This window comes from Rhagoletis pomonella, unplaced genomic scaffold, assembly GCF_013731165.1.
Source record: "Rhagoletis pomonella isolate Grant_MI unplaced genomic scaffold, Rhpom_1.0 Rhpom_scaffold_00002, whole genome shotgun sequence".
Lineage (NCBI taxonomy): Eukaryota > Metazoa > Arthropoda > Insecta > Diptera > Tephritidae > Rhagoletis > Rhagoletis pomonella.
In genome coordinates, this window is record NW_023458556.1 from 44,155,098 (window position 1) to 44,174,203 (window position 19,106).

The 19,106-nt window shown below is 32.4% G+C and overlaps 1 protein-coding gene across 8 annotated transcripts in view; it reads right to left on the reverse strand.

Annotated features, from left to right (window-relative positions):
* Positions 1–18,888, reverse strand: part of LOC118733657 (troponin I) — a 33,376-nt gene extending 14,488 nt beyond the window's left edge. For 2 of the 8 annotated variants that reach the window (XM_036463161.1, XM_036463159.1), the window contains exons 1-5: positions 18,775–18,883; positions 10,502–10,544; positions 9,443–9,571; positions 9,243–9,366; positions 8,540–8,640 (exon numbers count right to left, since the gene is read on the reverse strand). In XM_036463161.1, coding sequence (XP_036319054.1) covers positions 8,540–8,640; positions 9,243–9,366; positions 9,443–9,571; positions 10,502–10,516 — 369 coding nt within the window. In that variant the 5' untranslated portion in view covers positions 10,517–10,544; positions 18,775–18,883. Of the gene's footprint in view, positions 1–291; positions 393–1,319; positions 1,421–6,092; positions 6,194–8,539; positions 8,641–9,242; positions 9,367–9,442; positions 9,572–10,501; positions 10,545–18,774 lie in introns of all 8 variants that reach the window. The other 6 variants (XM_036463162.1, XM_036463160.1, XM_036463157.1 and 3 more) reach the window with 6 other exon arrangements.
* Positions 18,889–19,106: the final 218 nt, after the last annotated feature.

The window sequence follows — 19,106 nt, forward strand, 5'->3', positions numbered from 1 at the left end:
ATGTTTTTGTACTTCTTTTGTAAGTGTGATTTGTGCTGAATGTGTATGTGTTTTTTGTTGTTTTATACTGTCACAAACTTTACGCTTTTTTGCTTGAAAAAATTATTAAACAAATTTGAAATTTAGATGCAATTAACCACATACATATACGATTTTCATGTTCGTGTTTGTGTTTCGTTTTTGTTTGCTTACTCTCTCTCTTTTGCGAGAGAACATATAACACAAATTTCGCTTTTCATTCATTTTAACTTTGAATATTTTTTTAATATGATTTGGTTTGTTTTGCAGTACCTCCCAGTCTTTTTTCCTGACTTCGTATTCCAGATCCCATTTCTGGCCTTCGCATATATACATGCGCTCGTAATACTCTTCACAAATCTCTTGTAATTCGCCTGTAAATATTTTTTTTTTTTTGATATAGTATGAAATTTTATATAAAAAATAGAAAGAGTGAGAGAGAGGTTGATTGAGTGTGATCGAGGGGGAGAAAGAGAGCAAACGAGCGTAAATAATGATCTACTACATAAAATGTATCTCTTTCTCGTTATTTGTTACCTTTTTTAATATAATTAATGTTTCATCAAATAGCAAATTTCAAAAAATCTTCATGATGTTATGTGTTCAAGTGTGAGTTTGCGTTTTTTAGGAATGTAAATTTTATATTCTAAGTATATAGATTTTTTTTAAAGAGGAGGGCACGCCAGGTTTTCGTGTTTCTTTTTTTTCGTTTCGTTTGGTTAAACAATTTTTTTTTTTTGGTTGGCAAAGAAAAGATAGCAATAACAAAAATTAATTGCCTTATGGGTTGCATATAACTTTGCTTGGAGTTTATACTTAACTATGACCGATAATAAAATAATTTAACAAAAATCAAAACTTGCAGTTTGAAATAAAGATTATTAGAAATAAATTTTGATACAGAAAAGTCATGTCTAGTTTCATCCAATACATAGAAGTAGAAAGCTAAGCAAAATTTAATTATGTAATAACATTTGATTTGAAAAAAAAAAAGATTTATATTAAATTAATCGAACAATAAAAAAAATCAAAAATAAAACTGTACATTTTTTATGCAATACATATACACCATTTTTTCATAAAATTTGTGTTGTAATTAGACGAAAGTATAGCAAAAAAACTGTTTAACGTACACCTTTTCTTCGAATTTGCTTATTTTTTGTTTTACTTAAACTATGTTATGCAAAAAAAAAATCATATTCAGCGTAAGTCAGCTTGCTGTTTTGTAATTTTATATCAAAAATTTTGCATTTATCAAATTTATTTATTTTGATTTTTATTGTTTTGCAGCCTTTATTTACCTCTTGTGCCTTGACTTTTTCTATATGCTCTAAATCAAATTTGTCCCCCTCCAAAGCGAAGAGGCGTTGCCAATATTGTTTGCAAATTGTTTGTAGTTCAGCTGAATGACGTGACATTTTGTTTTAATCAATGCAATACATACATACAGACATAGGAATAAATTTGTAATGCAAATGTAAAATTTACGTTTGTTTATTAATTTAAAACAAAATAAAATATGTATTGGTTTTTGTTTTGTGAAAGATTTGTAGGGGTATGTATGTAGGTATGTAAAACTGTTATTTTGTGATATGAACCGTTTTTATGTTGCTATTAAGTATACTACATACTTCTAATGATATTTCTGTTGTCGGCAAATACAGCAAAACCTCGATATAACAAATTGCAGGGTTGGACAAATGCTTCGTTATGTCTATAGTTTAGTTATATTTATAGGACATCAAAACATCGATACAAAGAAAAATGAAAACTTTTTTAAAAAATTTGTTATAAGTATGTATCTTTCTTTTCTTTATAACGGGACTCCAACCGTCAGCATATTTAGAATTCGCTGTGTAGAGGATTTTTAAAATTTCTTCCTTCTATCTGTGGAGCATTTATGCGTGGAAAATATCCAATCAACGTGATTTTTTCAGTGGATTTCACCAAGTTTTGTTATATTCAGTTTTTCGGTTTATAAATGTTCGTTATATCAAGGTTTAATTGTATATACTAAGTATGTTATGTATTTACTGGCGATTCGCAAATATTTATGTATATATGTATTCTATCCTATGCAATTTGATTAAGTGTACCTACATGATATTATGCTATATTTTTTATTACTTTGGTATCTCACACAGTGGATCATCTATTATAGTGTCACGACCAACCTATCTCCAAATGCTACTATTCATTTCCTTTACCAAGCTAAAGAACTCAAGAAGATTTTGTTCCACCTTATCACATTTTTAGCGTGGGAAAAAGTCTAATTTTTTCATTTCAAAAATCCAATTATTTAAAGGAATTTCTTGCATCAGGAGACCTCTGTATAAAAAAATTAACAAAAAAAGTGCATGCGCAAAATTTCAATCGATTTGAAAACATAAAAGTTATAGAATACCAGAAAAATAACAAATTCTTTGATCAAAAAGAGGAAGCCTATCCCTACAGCTCTGTGTACATATGTAAAAAGAGCTAACCGGCATGCGAAAGATCTCGACTAATTCTCGACTCGTTTTGGACTGCTATTTAAGGCTGATATCAGGTGCTCACTGGCAACCTAAGCGACCCTAATATCAATACGTACATACATATTTAAGCCACACCCTAACTACTCTTGGGAAAAAATAGCATACGATATTAAAGGAGATTCTCTTGCCAAATTTCACCGTTAAAATATGGCTTAGGAGAAACATAAAAACAATACCTACCGTCTATTCTAAAGACGAAATGAAATTTTTTATGATACATTCGTTGAAATTCCATTTTGAAATACACGTCTTAAAATAAATGCATGTAGTTGAATTATGAATAAATTATGCATGTAGTGGTACATGAAAAAGTGATTGCTTCCTTTAATGATTTCTATACGTTGTATTTGTTAATTTTTACAAAATACAATCAATTTGTTATGCTTAGTATACAGCTCTCAAGAAACATTTGAAGAAATTTATTTCATTGCTTGCAAAGTACCTTGCCCGTGCTGTAAATTTTCTTGAAGAGATAAACAGGGTTGCCACTTTGGTAAATTGTTACCAAAATTGGTAGAAAAAATTTTGGGTTGGTAAAAAGGTAAATTTTTCCTCATTTTGGTAGATTTCTGTTGAACTTTTCGTTCCCGATTTATTTTTCGTAGTTATCTTTATATTATAAATTTCTTTGCATACTTTTTATATACTTACATACATACGTATAAATGTATATCGATATAAGGCGAACATATCGTGCTCTATTCAAAACTCATTTAACTGTAATCTCGAGGAGCTTTTGATTGCCTAAATATTTGAAATGATTATTTAAATATATATAAAGAAAATATTGACAGGTATGTAATGACGCACTATGATTGTTCTAAAAAAAAAATTAAATCAACGCCATTTTTTATCAATAGAAATTGTTAAATAAAAATAAAACACAAAAGACTGGCGACAAAAAATAAAAAAAAAATCAACGGGAAGCACATTGTGAGCCTATACTCAGGTATTATTTGCTTTGAAGCTCGGTACCTTAAATTGTACTAAAAATTCAGAGTAAGAAATTGGAAATTTGGACGGAAATTTTTTGAACTTTTCTAAAGTTTGAATCCTTAATTTTTAAGGATTTAGTTAAAGCAACAAACAATTTTTACTTGAAAAACATTGCGAATAATAACAAAAATTACGAAGTGCTTTTTTCAGTCACTTTATTTGGCTATAATAACTCGAGTTGAAGTTTTTCAAATCATGAAGTTTCGCTGTTGCCTTTAGTTTCATCACTTCCGCTTTTGGTTGAAGGAAACTGCGAATATGACTCAAATAACGTATAATTAATTAAATAAATAGTTCCTTTAAAACAATTTTACTTATTGAAATAACTAAAAAAATAAAAAATTATAGTTTTAATTAAAATAACAAACCTATAGTTTTTATTGAAATAACTATAAAAAATTTATTGGTAGATATTTTCCAGATTTGGTAGATTTCTCTCAAGTGGATGGTAAATTTATTTTTTCGTCAGTGGCAACCATGGAGATAAACATACGATAATTTATTTATTGAGAGCTGTAAATTGATTTAAGAAATTTAGATAGAAGAAAATTTCTATTCCATTTCTTGAACGTCCTAGAACTGTATACTAACCTTAACAGCGAAAAAAAGGAGAAATCCGTAAAGAAAAAAATTTGTGCTGTGAAGATTTCTCGGATAAGAAAGGGTAATAGCTGAAATACAATGCCGGCGAACGGCGAACTCACCACAGCGAAATTCGCGCTGTCAAAATTAGAACACCCGCAAGCATATGAAATTGAACACAGCCAAAGCGAAATGCGAAGTTCGCTTGGCGGCGTTTCATGGCGATAGATTTATTTCTATCGCCCTGCTGGGCGATGACAGCTGTGCGTGCCAAAGGTGGCCGTATTTGTTTTTTTGCTTTCAAAGTTTTAAAAGAAAACAACCTAAACACGATTTTTTTTTTTGTTGTTTGAAAAATATAGTTGTGGATTCGTTAAATCTGGCTTGAAACAAATTATTTATAATAATCTTTCTTTGTTTTACATTTATATTTGTTATCATTTCCTCATTTCTAAATATGGTTTAGTTTTTTCTAAATATGGTCACCCAAATTATAAAGGCGACCAAATGGGATCAGCTGTTTTCGCTACCGCTCTAATTCTGTTTAAGTAGGCGAAATAGCTGGGCGAACGGTGAACGACAGCATCGCCCAATTCGGCGTAGTTTGCCGTTCGCCGGTATTGTATTTCAAGCATAATATGAATATGACGTGAAAAACGGTTACTATACACGTACAAGTTGATTTAGTAAAAGCTGCGTCAAAAAAACAAAATACTCAGCTTCTACAGTAGGTATTTGTACAAATATAATTTTTTATTTATTTATTTTTATTCTATTTTTTTTGTTAAGAAGATATTGACAAGTTATGTAAGTAGATTGGCTTGCAAAAATCAAGAGCCAGGATGAAACGTTCGAAAAGACGTTCAGGACTAAATGGTGTTAGCATAAAGGTTATAAAATTAAGTGATGTCAGAAGAATTGTTATTGCTCAAATAATGCACTGGTTTATACAGGGATGATGATTGGAATGGTTAATAGACAAAAAAAAAAAAGTGGACAAGCAGTTGGCGTGCGTAGAAACAAAAAAGCCAAGAGCGGTAAGCAGATCTTCCAAAAAAAGTTTGCAAATAAAAAATAAAAAATCTGCTGATCGCAATTAGCACAAAAACCGTGAGTCTAGATTGCTTACAAAAAGAAAACAAAATTAAGCTTTCAACTACATACGCAACTACTTGTAATTTTTTGTGTAAAATATATAAAAAATTAGAAAAAGTTTACTAGCTACTTGGTTAGATACACTTCCAATATGAGTAAGAGTACTTTAACTTCAAAATACAAAAGTGAAAGTATAGACACTTTTTATATACAGATTTTCAATGCAAAAAATTTTAAGTACTTCAAAGAGCAAAAAAAATGCTATCACCAAACGCAAAAAGGTTAAAAGTTAGCAATTATATCTATTAGTTAAAATTTTAATTTTGAATTCAAATATCCGATTACGATACGTATTCTTATACCAAGAAGTATTTAATACAAGTTGAGCACCAACAACGGGAACCTTTTCCAGTACAGAGGGGTTCGGTTCTCTTTTTTTATTGTTTTACTTTTATTATTATATACTGAAAGTTCGTTTAAAGGACAGAAAAAAGGAAACGACAAAAAACACAAAACTACAAAACAACCATAAAAATAGTAAAAAAAAAATGATCGAGTATCATCAACTTTAAAGCCTGGCCCTAAAAGGTTTTTTCATTAGCTACTTTTTAATATCTATGTATGTATGTGTATGCGTACTTTCAACTAAATAATCTCTATATTACCAATAAAATTCCAACCAACTACAGTCAAAATGAGTTTTGATTTTTAGAATGTCAAAACAAAATAACACCAAAAATTATATAATACTTTATAAGCGCAAAAAAGAAACTTTCAATCAGTACAAAAAATAAGTTTCGCAAAAATATAAGAATGAAAAAAAAAGAAATTTTTTTTGAATATAAAATTCATTTAATTATTTCTTGCCTCTAATTCCTTTTTGGCAACCTGATACTCAACGTCATATTTCTGATCCTCCAATTTGAGTATTTTACTGTAATAATCCTGTACAACTTTCTTTAGTGTTTCTGCGGGCAGAAAGTGCAATTAAAAAGTGAGAAAACGGTTAATACGGAACGTCTTTTTTTGGTGTATGTTCTTTTGGTGATTGCGCCATCTGTGCTGGGGACGAATTTTGTATGCGCTCGCATGTATGTACATATATGTTTATGTTTGTGTGTATATGGGTGCAATGGATGAGGATCGAATGGAAGATATAGGAAGAGGTTGAACCTTTGAAAAATCGTTTTCTTTTCTACATATGTATGTATTTCAGTTGCTTTAACTACCATAAAAATATAATTTGGGGTTCGTGTGTATTGGGTGTGTGTGTGTGTTGAACTGAGTGTAACGAATTATTTAAATAAAATAACTGCTAGTGAGAATGTGTCTATTTTTTATTGTGTATTGAAGTTGCGATAACTTCAATATTTTTATAGTATACATATTAAGTAGATATGTATACTGTAAAATTCCATATATGAAAAAATCAAGAAAAAAATTAAAATAAAATATATACATATGCGTATGCAATTGTGATTATTGAAATCTATTAAGGACTAATTTTTGAATTACAGGAACACATTAACATTTTTGTGTTCATAGAGGTCTAAGAAAATTTCTATGTATTGTTTGTGTATGCAGTTGCCGTCATTGAAATCCGGACAAATAGTTGGGATGCAGTTTAAGTTAAATACTTCGAAAATTGCGACCTGCGTTTTCAGATTAGTGACGCCCGCTAGTGGTTGTCCTTAAGGGGGTGTTCAATCTTTTTTACTACATACATATACTGGTTGCTGATGAGCTTCTGGAAAGCTTAAAATAAAACGCAATCAGCGCTTTTGGCTATGCAAATGATTTTTCCATCTAAATAATTGACGGTAATTCTCCATCGTCCCCTTTACCAAAAGAAGGTAAGGAAATTTGACTAAACCCACTCTCGAGAGGTACGGAGATTGAGTTGCCACAAGAAGGGAAGCATTTTGGAAAAACCATGGACAAAATTCTCAGCGGGAATTTAGATCTAATAGCTAATATCAACAAAGCTACTAAGGCATTTTAAGCATGTCAAAGATGTTGTAAATAGCCTAAGGGTAGGGTGAACTATTATAAAACTATATGTCGCAGCGAAAAGTACAATCAATATTATTATTTAAAAATAAAAAACTATTATACTTTTAGAAGTCCGGATTTTAATGCCCGCGATTATATTTTGTTTAAGACAATAATGATAAATCTGATTTAGGATTAGGACCAAACAGCATTCCTAGTGGTAAACATGTATGCAGCTTTAGTGATTTGGAAGTAGGCTGCATTAAAGACAGTCGACTGCAGACAACAAAAAGTAACATCCGTGATTAGCTTCCACAGATACTTAGTTACACAACCTAGCAAAACTGAGCAAATGATGGCGCTCCAAGGGGTAACGCTCCCACCCATCTACCACTGCTTATATCGTTGCTCTTATCTATGTTACATTTCAAAGGACGATTCAGCAGCTACTTAAATATTTAAAACTAATGGGAATGGTTTATCTTATTCTTTTATAAGTCTTAAAAAATTTTGTGTAACAAAATTTCTTTTGTTTTTAGCTAATGTATCGTTATCGTTGTTGTTGCAAGTTATTTGAACTCAGGTGAGTGAGTGCAGTTTGAAAACGCATTTAAAAAGGTGTTGTAAATTTGTAAAATAACAAATTTAATATTTTAATATTTATATACAAAATAAATATTATAAGTGACTTTGAAAGAATTTGTGTGCAATAAAAAAACGTGATAATTAAAAACTTTTGTAAGTGTGTTGAGTTTAAAAATAAATTATTTATATGTGAGTGTAAAAAAAAATTTTAAAATAGTAAAGTAAAGAGCGCAAGAAAGAGATAGAGAAAGTGTTGTATTAAAATTTTAAGTTTTCAAAAGCATTGGTTTAGTGTTTTTACGTAATATCGTTTTGAGTGTTGTTGTTGTTTTTTGCTTTAAACAAAACATATTAACAGCAGCATTGCAAATACCCCGCTCCACGGCCAGAGGTGCCGATATTGTAAGCGATAGCTAACTATGTACTAAACTAGGCAAAAATGAAAATAATGAAATGTGTATCCATTTTTCAGGGGAAATTTGTGCTGCCGCTTTACAAGCTCCGCCCATAACTGGTGACGGGAGCGGAGTGTGTGTTGTTGCGTGCGAAAAAATAAACTGCTTTAATTTGCTGTGAACGCACGTATTTAGTTTTTCAGTAGTTTTTGGCGAGAAAAAAGTTTTTTTTTTCAAAAATTTTGGTTTAGCGCAGTTATGTGCTTTAAATAGTTTTTGTGTGTGCTTGCTGATTTTTTCAAATTGAAAAAAAATCAAATTTTTTGTTTGTTTTGTGTGTACCTCAACATCCTTGCGTTTAACAACATACTCAAGGTCATATTTCTGGTCCTCCAATTTATTAATCCTGTCATAGTGTTGCTTGATTATATTTTTAAGTGTTTCTGCAGATAAGTGGAAGTGAAAGAATTGCGTTTATAACAAAAATCAACACAATTTCACAATGTTTGTCTGGGTTTGTTTTTGGTTTTTTTTTTTGTTTTATCTTGTTGCTCAAAACAAATAAGGTACGTAAATATGTACATATGTATAATAAAAATAAGAATAAAATATGAATAAACCAAAAATCTTAAAAATATGGTTATCAAAATTAACTAACGGGCTACTAAACTATTGTGAAAAAATGAGCATTTTTTAGGTAAAAATTATTTAAAAAAAAACATTTGTAGTTTCAATCTAATCTAATTGAGGAGTAAAGTTACAAAATTTTCGTTACAGACCAGTAAAATGTGTGCATGAGTGCGTTTCTGTGTGTACGGGTGTGAGTGTGTACATACATATGTTTGTGTTTGCATTTTGCTTTTTTCATCAAAAAATGTGATTCAATGTGCTGATTTGCTAATTTTTTCATATTTTTGTTTATTGATTTCTTTAAAATTTCTCTAAAACTGGATGTTTATTCTGAAAATCTACTACTTCCTTAATTTTTCAAATTCATTTGTATGTATGTAAAAAAAATTACTAGAAACGAAATCAGAAATCTTACCTTCGCTGGCGTCGCTGAGATTTCTCGGGCTACCGCAACGTTCTTCAATGATGCGTCTACGTTCAGCGGCTTTGCGTTCTTGTTCTTTCTTCAGCTCTTCAGCGGCTTTTTTACGGAGCAACAACTGCGCAAAGAAAGATGGTAATAAATTATTAAACAATTTTCTGCTAACAAACTTTAAAAATAATTTTCTTCCATACCCTAAGCTTCTTCTTCCTTTCTGGGGTCATGAAACCCTTCTTGGCCTTCTTAGCTTTGGAGGCTTCCTCCATACGCTTGCGCACTTCAGCACGCTTGCGCTCAATCTCGGCCTGTTTAGCCTTCTTTGCCTGTAAAAATTCCAATCGAAAAGTCAGTAATTAGTCCAGCGCCAATGCAGCACACATGCAAGAAACATTCAAAGGTTGACATGACACATATGTAGACATAGGAACACATCGTTTGAGACAGCAGCAGCATTGCACTTTAAACATAGAACATCGAATGTGCGGCGTGTGGACACTTAACGACGGCACGACAGATCTGCAAACGTAAACCACAGCAAGGGACATCAAACACTTGTAAGACATTTCGGCACACATTCGCCAGATTACACGCAGTTGAGTACCTCCTCCATGGGATTTAGTGGCTTAGCTGGGGCTGCTGGCGCAGCTGCCTTAGCGCCTGCGGCTGGTGCTGCCGCTGGAGCGGCTCCGGCAGCAGGGGCGGCTGGTTTTGCTGCTGCTGCTGCTGCCGCTGGCGCGGGTGCAGCGGCGGCGGGTGCTGGTGCTGGTGCCGCTGCTGGAGCCGGTGCAGGTGCAGCTGCTTTCTTCTAAAATTTGCGAAAAGAAGGTTAAAAATATTAGTGATTAAGTAAATACAATTGGTTTGTGATTTATTGTGGCAAAACAGCGTGTAAAGCGCAGAGTAAATATTAGGCGTAGCATTGAATATTACTAGTAACGAGTTTATTTCATCATGAGTCTTTTGTAGCGTTTCATCTATATTATTCTGGGTTTGTTTATTAGTCATTGTATAGCCAAAGTGTTCGCTAAGAGCAAAGGCGAGAGTAGCAGCTTATAAACAATAGCAAATTGTATGAGCCAAGCGAATAAAGTGTAAGAAAATTTAAATATTCACCTTCGATGTGTCCTCAAGTCAACGCCAAAATTATCATTTAAAATACGCATATTTACTGCAAATTAGAGAAGAGAATGAACGTTAGTCTCTGATCTACGAATAAAGTGTAAGGATCTCGGTTTGAGCGATACTTACCTCACCTCATCATCAGCCATTTTGGATTTGTGTTTTTGGATTTATTAACTGAAAGTATACAAATTAAAGATATGTTAACATTTTACAACTATTTCAACAAGCATATAAGTTATTATGTTTAAATGTACATATATACACATATTACATGCTTGAATATGAAATTAGCTCATTCCCGACTAAAATGGCTATTCCGTAGCGAAGTGAAAGAAAAATGATTAAATTTACGATTTTTTAATAAACTTTTCTTTGTGAAGATCTAACCACTATGTCTTTGATAAATAACTGTCACTTGAAGAAAATAATCAACATAATATGTTATAAACATAATATAATATAATATACATATATTTCTCAGTACAAAAAGTTTTGCGAAAAGTATTTCATAAAGAGAAGCTCTTTGGGCACGATTTTCATTTTATGTAAAGTACGGAATGAGAATTGGCTCCCAGTTCGTAGAAGCTATTCAGGCGTTTTATAGACTTTCAACCCATTTCTTACAAGCCTTACGCCGATGATTTTCCCCTAGAAGCCAAGGCTCCAACTCTAAAAAAAACTGATCAGTTATTCGATCTTGTTTATCAAGGCTTTGAACACGGAGCCCAAAAGATGAAAGCCACAAATTTATCAATTTGGATACAAAAGCCGTCCAAACCTTTTGCTTTCCAAAAATGTCTTGATAGGGGCCGGAAATAAACAGCGTTAATGTACTCTTTTATTAAAGCTTTCGTGGCGGCTCAGAAGTCCTTGTGCGCCTTAAAAATATAAGCTTTATTCGCTTATTTCTCTCAATAGTATTATTACAAAATTTGTAAAGGAACTTATTTAATTTTTTTTTCTTGCAAATAACAAACTTGACTGACTTAAAATAAGCCAGCACCAGCTAGTGGTAACTTTTTAACTTTTTGAGCGTATAAAAGTTCTGAAAAGTTCGCTCTGAGCTTAAGATATCGAACCATGCCAAGGCACATTGAATAGCTAATATCACCAGAGCTTCCTTTCAGAAGAAAGAAAATACTACTTTGGTATAAAAAATACATAAACTGCACAGTAATCGGTGTGTGCAAGGTCTTTAGTCTGATGAATCAAAGTTTGAGATATTCGATTTTAAGCGACAAGTGCTAATGGGATAGTCTGCAAAAAACACACGTAAGTACCAAAAGAATAAATTTCGTAATGCTTTGGGAATATTTACTCGTCTGAATCCTTCGAGTAGTTCAGCAATGAATTGAATATGAGTTTCAGATTTATAGAATGATGCAGATCTTTGAAAGCAATTATTGGTGATATATTAATTTTTATTTATGTTTTTGGTATCTATTTACTACAAGCTTTGGCAAACTAAGTCATGGAACGATATTCAGTTGAACAACGCGTTTAAGTGATCCAAACGTTTTATGAAAATAGTCGATCTGTTAATAACTCAGTGGCATACATATAAAAACATATTCGTTAAGTCATCAGTTACTAGCCCTGCATCGTTGCAGCGTCAGCACTCTTCATCGGATTTTAACAAAAAACCTATGTTTACACGCCTACAAAATAGAGCTGGAAAACTATCGATGGTCGTGGCCGAAAATGTCGACACTATCGATAGTACTATCGATAGTTTAGATTGAAAAAGTCCAAAAATTAAACATAACAACTTTTGTTGAAATTGAGATCAGAATTGCTAAAATATGTCGATATTTTTGTTAAGGAACCAAATTTTATCAGCGATTTTTGGCTGTATGTATATTACTGAATAAAAACTGATTACAAAACCATCAATGTTTTCGATAGTCAAAAACCATCGATACTAACGATAGTGCCTTCGATAGTTTTCCAGCTCTACTACAAAATTCAATTGACACAGGAACTCAAGCCTAGTGAACATTTGCAGTGCCGTATTTAAAAAAATTGGTTGCTTGAGCAACAAGTAGTTGATGCCGATTTTTCAAAAAAATATTACGACTACCGATGAGGCACATTTTCACCTAAACGGTTACGTTAACAAGCAAAATTGCCGCATTCGGTGTATTGAAAATCCACATGTCATCGAAGAACAAATTATGCAGCCAAAACGAGTTACTGTTTGGTGGGATCGTACTTTTTCGAAAATGATGCCGGTAACTCAAAATTTGTATGGCCTAAAATGACATGGACCAAGACAATATGTGGTTTCAACAGGTGCCACTTGTCATACACCAAAGGAAACAGTGGCCCAATAGCGAACGAATTTTCCAAGACGAATTATCTCATGAAAAAACGAGGTTAAATACACAATTGGACTTTTTTCTCTGGGGCTACGTGAAATGTATGGTCTGTGACAATATGCCCGAGACGATTTCAGAGCTGAAGAACGAAAGCATGCAGGTTAGAAATTATATATGTAAATACAGCCCGAAGTAGCGAAAAAGTTATGGAAAACATTTGACAAGCGCATCCTGTGTTACAAGAGTAGTAGTGGTGCGCATCAAACGGGTATTTTGTTACGTACAAAAATGCCATAGACTAAACATGATGAAAAAAAAAATAATAATAATGACATGTATTTAATGCATTGTTGTTCCAAAACTCTTAATTAATTAACTCTTAATTAATTAATCAATTAATTAATGACAGCACAAAGTCCAAGTCGTGGATAATAAGGGCGCAACAGCTTTGCTTTTTTTAGGTTTACGTAAAATTATAGAGATAAAAACCAGCTGTTTCATTAATTAGTTCAAAATAAAACACATTCAAATACGCACATACGGCTGTGTGTATGTATGAGTGCACCTAAGGAAACATATGCTTCCATACCATGCGAGTATAGTGCGTTCCAAACGCAAATTTTCCACGCATCATTTATAATCATATCCAACCAAGAGGAGAACAACAAAACAGCTTTTCTCTCGAAAACTTTTTTAGCACGCCGTATATGGACGCTGGCCGGCTGCTATAGAAAGGAAAACGAATGAGTTGACGAAGTGAGCGATCGAGTGGCCGAATGGAGGTGGAGGTGGAGGTAACGTATACGCCGTGTGTGTTGCTAGATCATTCACTCATAAAAGCGATCAAGCCCAAAGCGTTTTGGTAGGCAAGTGGGAGTGAGTGAGTGTGTGTGTGAAAATATGAATTTATTTTGGAGCATGTATTTGTGAGCTTATACACGTACATACGTATTAGTAAGATTATGTATGGGAAAATAGTAATGATGGCGATAGCAAATGCAATTGACGCATACACCCACTAATTGGCTCTTAATCTGTTGACAGCACAGTGTGTTAGAGAAAGAGAAAAACAGTAACACTGAAATTGTAGTATTGGGTAAGCAGGTTGTGGCGCCGGTGGCGGTGGTGGTGGTGGTGGTGGTGGTGCCTTTGGTGGTGGTGGTGTTGGTGGAGAGAATAAATAAGTCGCGGTCATATCCAATTTCAATTGATTGTGGAGCATAGCAACAATATTTGACTGGAAGATGATGTTATTTTTTAAGCAGAGATACTCTGTGAAAATGTTTGTATGTGTAAGTGTATTATTATGTGCTTATGAAAATTTCTATATTGCAAATATGTATGTACGTCCTTGTAGCGATCGTGCGGTGTCTAACGTACTAACTGTGCCGTAGCATTGTTGTTTCTTACTATTCAATCAGCCAATGTTTAGTAAATTGGCACAAGTTTATGTACTGCACATGCCATACATCTGAACATACATGCACACATATTTGTGGTTTTTATTAACAAATTATGAATTTCCTGTTTTTAATTCCTAACAGATGTTTTGTGAAATATACATGCATATGTACATATGCATGTACACATGTATCTATGTATTTTATGTCAAGAAAGAAAATTCAGAGCAAATGATGCCAATGAAAAACAAATATAATAAGAATTTGAAAAATTTGGTTGGTGTTAAATAAGTTCTTTAAATTTTAGGTAACTACATTTGATTTGTTCATCTCTTTTAAACCAGCGATGTTTATATTGGCATACATACTTTTATTATACAGATATAATACTGTAAATAAAAAGAGCCGAAAATGCAAAAAAAATTTAAATAAGTTGAATTCTTAAAGGTTTCCATCTGTTTGCTTATTTATTAGGGAATAAATTTGCATTTTATTTCGAAATCTTTAATTGTAAATTTATTTAAACTCGCCAAAAGCGTAGTGTTGCAAAATGGTTTCTTATACTGAGATGCAAAGGCTTTGAGTAGCAATGCAACGCTCGAAATTTATTTAGTTAAACATCATGTACAAAATACCAGCAATAAATAGCATCCAAGTGTCATGCGATTGTGAAACCTTTTGTTTGAATATCCATTTTGAAAGCTTTTGTGTTTCATATTCCTAAAATAAATTTTTGTATATTTCTATGAGGTAAACAAGTTCGTACCCCCGCCGTTGATGATATGGTGCTTTGCTAACGTCACCTAACACCTACTCGCGCTTTTAAATTTATTTAACGTTGCGTGGGCCTTCAATTAATTAGACTGAGTGATGTAGTATTTTTGCTTAAGAAAAAATTGAAAATACCTACGAAGAGATGTGGAAGCTGTTGTTTTGCCAAAACAATTTTTCAAATACCTGTCGTATTGTTTCAACATTATTTATTCTATTTTATGCCATAAGTTCAGCCATTTTTGATGAACGCGAATTAGAAACAAGTAAAATAAAGCTTAACTGCAGTTAAGACCTAAGGTAAGCCCCAAGAATTTTACAATGAGGTGATGGGAAAAGTTTACTTCTTACTCTTTGCGTTTTTACTCTCGTTTGCTTGTACTTAAGATGAGCAATTACCCCATTCGAGTTGTATTTTTTTTTTTTCCAAAAGGCATAAACTGCAGTTAAATATTGAATTTAGAATTACAAAAATGTGCCTAAATGATGCCTCACCTACAACACAACTCGGAATTAACCGTTTGATAAAATTTTAAGCCCAATTCTTAATTATTTCTATTCTGAATCAGAACTTTTTTCAGTCTTCCATTTCTTGCTGCCGTAAACAATCTTCCCAAAAGGGGGAAAACGGAGACATGACCAACATATTTAGGGAGATTATTTGCCGGCAAATCTATGGAAAGTTTGAATAACGGCTCTATTCTGTATCAGTGACAAATTCTTGTCACAGTTTTTTTTTTACGAAAAAATATATGAACAAGTTTAAATTTGTTAGTTTATAAATTTTTGTCACCGATAGAGAATTGGGCTATAAAAATGATATATTAATGAAACTTTCAAACGTTATAACTCGCTCACTTTTATGATAAACATTTAGGGGATTCCCAAGGCGTGTTAAGCGTCGTAAAATCTTAAGCTTATTTTTTTTTTTTTTTGTAAAATAATAACTAAAATGGTTTTAGAGGATTTCTATTTACACCGAAATGTTTTTAACGTGATAGAAAATATATAAGTAGCTCCCAATAAAACTATTTTAACCGTTATTTTATATACAAAAATTTTAAGGATAAGATTTTGTGGCGGATAACATGCCTTGAGTATCCCCTAATTGTTCAATAATGTGTATGGAAACTATTTATCGCAATTTTGGTATACTCTCCTTGTTTGCGGCTATAAATATTTACTTAACGTTCAAAGTGGCAGCTCTTAGGCTTCTGATTTGATTTTGTGGTTTTCTTTCAAATTGTTTTGCTTAACCTGTAGCTATTGGCAATATAAATTGGTCTTTTGTACAGAAGTCAACCTAATCATTAATAATAAATTATTTATAACTCCAAAAAAATGCAAAGCAGTGATAGATGTTACTGAATACCGAGTGTGATAGTATTAACATACTATTATGGCCCTATTTCCACATCGGCGGACAAACAAATAGGAAAGCAATGTATGTTACCGCATAACTTTGGACCACGTCAACCGATCATCGGGTCATGAAGAAATTAAAGTTAGTCTTAAATTTTATATAAGAATTGAAGTCGATTTTTTTGTTTGAAAATTGCTTGTTTCATAAAAGTTTTCAAGCTTTTTATTAAGCAGTATCCCATTAAATTTTAGTATAATAAAGTGCAAGTTTGAAGTAGCTGGGATTTACTGTTGATTTTTGGTCATTTTACTTGCTGCCTGTGTAATGCATTTCCCTCTATATATATAAAAAATTTTCGAAAATACTTTGTATAGAAGAAAATGCGTAGCACCTTCAACCAAAAAGTCCTATCTATTTAAAAGCTGTACTTTACTATACTAAAATTGAATGTGCTAAAAAATTGCATACCAAATTTTTTCTAAAAATTCTGATTACGAAGTTTAAAATTTTGATGAATATTTGTTGAATCTTCATAGTTTTTGTACAAAGCTATAAATTCGGACCTGCATGGTTTTTGTTAAATACTCAGGCACACTTTCATAAAAACAAAAAAAAATTATATCTATAAATAAAAAAAAAATTGCTAAAACTTATTAAAAGTTCGCTTCCCTATTTGTTTTTCTCGCCACTGTACATATTTAGTTATTTTCACGGAACTAAATACTAAGTATCAAAATATTTCGTTGGCTTCGCTAAATACTGAATACAAAAGTAAACTCAACAAGTTCCCAAAATCGCAAAAGTTTTAAAAATCCCGAAAGTAAAAAAAACGTTCTAAGTATTATCCAAGACTAAAAACTAAGAAATAAAATGACCGATTGTTCTCTCTTTTCTTCATCATTTCCCCACTAACCTTGGAAATCATTATACTGCCATCTCTTTTGGTCGAACCCTCAGTCACAAAGCAAAGTAAGCCAAAGGGGCTTAGGCGGTCATTAAATGTCAAAATAGCAAAATTTCCATAACTAATAGCCAGTTTCACGAAAGCAATTGAAGTGACAAATGATTTTTTTGTTTTACTTGAATTTAATATGGAAACTGACAGAAACCAATAATTTTTCACTTTCTTGAAACCGGCAGTAATATTTATTTCAACGCCGATTGAGGCAAATTTCTGTATGAAGGCGATTCTGGCCACATTGCTGTGGTAGAGTAAGATAAAAAATATGACCATTCACTCTACCAAACTTGTTTTGATCTTGAAGGTCACATGAAGCAACAATATTTTAAAAATTATTTCTATGGGGAAAGCGAAAATCGGTTTTAAATCTATTTTTTTATAATTTCTTGTCCCAACTGTGTGCTTCATATGTTTCCAGGCAAATAATGAAATCTATTGCACCCCAAAATTGAAGTTTCAAGTATTGAAGAGTTCGATCAGCAATACATTTTTAAGTGAATCGGTTTAATGCCAAAGAGAATAACTCAACATTTCTGCGATATGGCAATTTTGATGCAATTCGATTAATTTTTGAGAGACCTATCGAGCTGCAACAAAATTGTCATAGGGGAAAGTTTTGACTTATTCCTTTTTGGTAATGAACCCATTCAAATAATGTGTGTTAATTTCAAAAAAAATTTAAACTTCTCAATTTTTCCTCACATCCGTTGAGTATGCATCGCTGGCACACAACATTCGATCACTTTTCGTCTTTCGAAATATTCTTGCTTTCAGCCACTTTTCTGGCATGTAGAGAAATTTTCTATTTTCAGCTAAACTTAACACACAACAGCATATACATACATACATACTATTTCTTTGCTGTTGCTGGCTTGCGTTTACTTAAGCGAGGAAGAATTTATTTTTTTTTTAAGAAACTATGTTGTTTTCTTAATTTTTTTTGTTGGTTGATTCCCACTATTACTTGCGTGCGCTAGGTGAGTATGAGTTAAGGTATACATGTATGTATGTGTGAATGATATATTTAAATATGTATATAGTATAAGCATAAAAAAAAACACAACAATTTGTGCATGTATGTACATATATGTGCAGAGACGTGCATATCCTTCACCGTAAGGTAACCGATCCGCAAATTAGTATATATAGGTATCACGCAGCTATATATGTATAGGTATTTGCGTATATCTGCATACCGAACAAGGCTTATGTAATTGCTATAATATACGCCCGTCGTTGTACGCGGATCTCATGCACTTAATTTATTAATTAATTATACACTAATTACATATATTTTTTTTAGTTTAAATTCAATTTCATTGCTTTTTTAATAAGTCATTCGTTCTTTGATTTTTAATTATCAGTCCTCACTTCACGTAATCAAAAACGCATTGCAGCTGGGCGTTTCTGTGCATTGTTGCATTTATTAGATTTTTCATTCAATATAAAAGTCGTTTTTTTCCATTTGATATTCGTTGAAAGTTTTTTATTTGCATGGTCACACCAACAAAACAAAAAAAAAAAACAAATATGCAGATTCCAGCATTTGCACCTGTCACACTCCTTTTCAGCATTAGCTGGCAGCACTCACCTTAAAGGAATTAAAAAATAGGTGTGCGAGCAACCTCACAGATCGGAGAACACTAGTCGAACGGGAAAAGACTGAATGGTCCGGCGATCCACGGCAGACTATATTTTGGTCGAAATTCGCTCAACAGATCATTTTTCTTGCGTAGGCTTGGCCAACAATAGCCAACAGCGTCGCAACGATCGCTTAGAAAAAAAAAATTCAGAAATATTCGTGAATGAGCCGAATGCAGCTTTTTATGTTGAGGCGAAAACGAATTTTCTTCGCCGTCTCTCACAATCCACATTTTCATGTGCAATTGTTGGTACGTAGTATGTAAGCAGACTCACTCACCT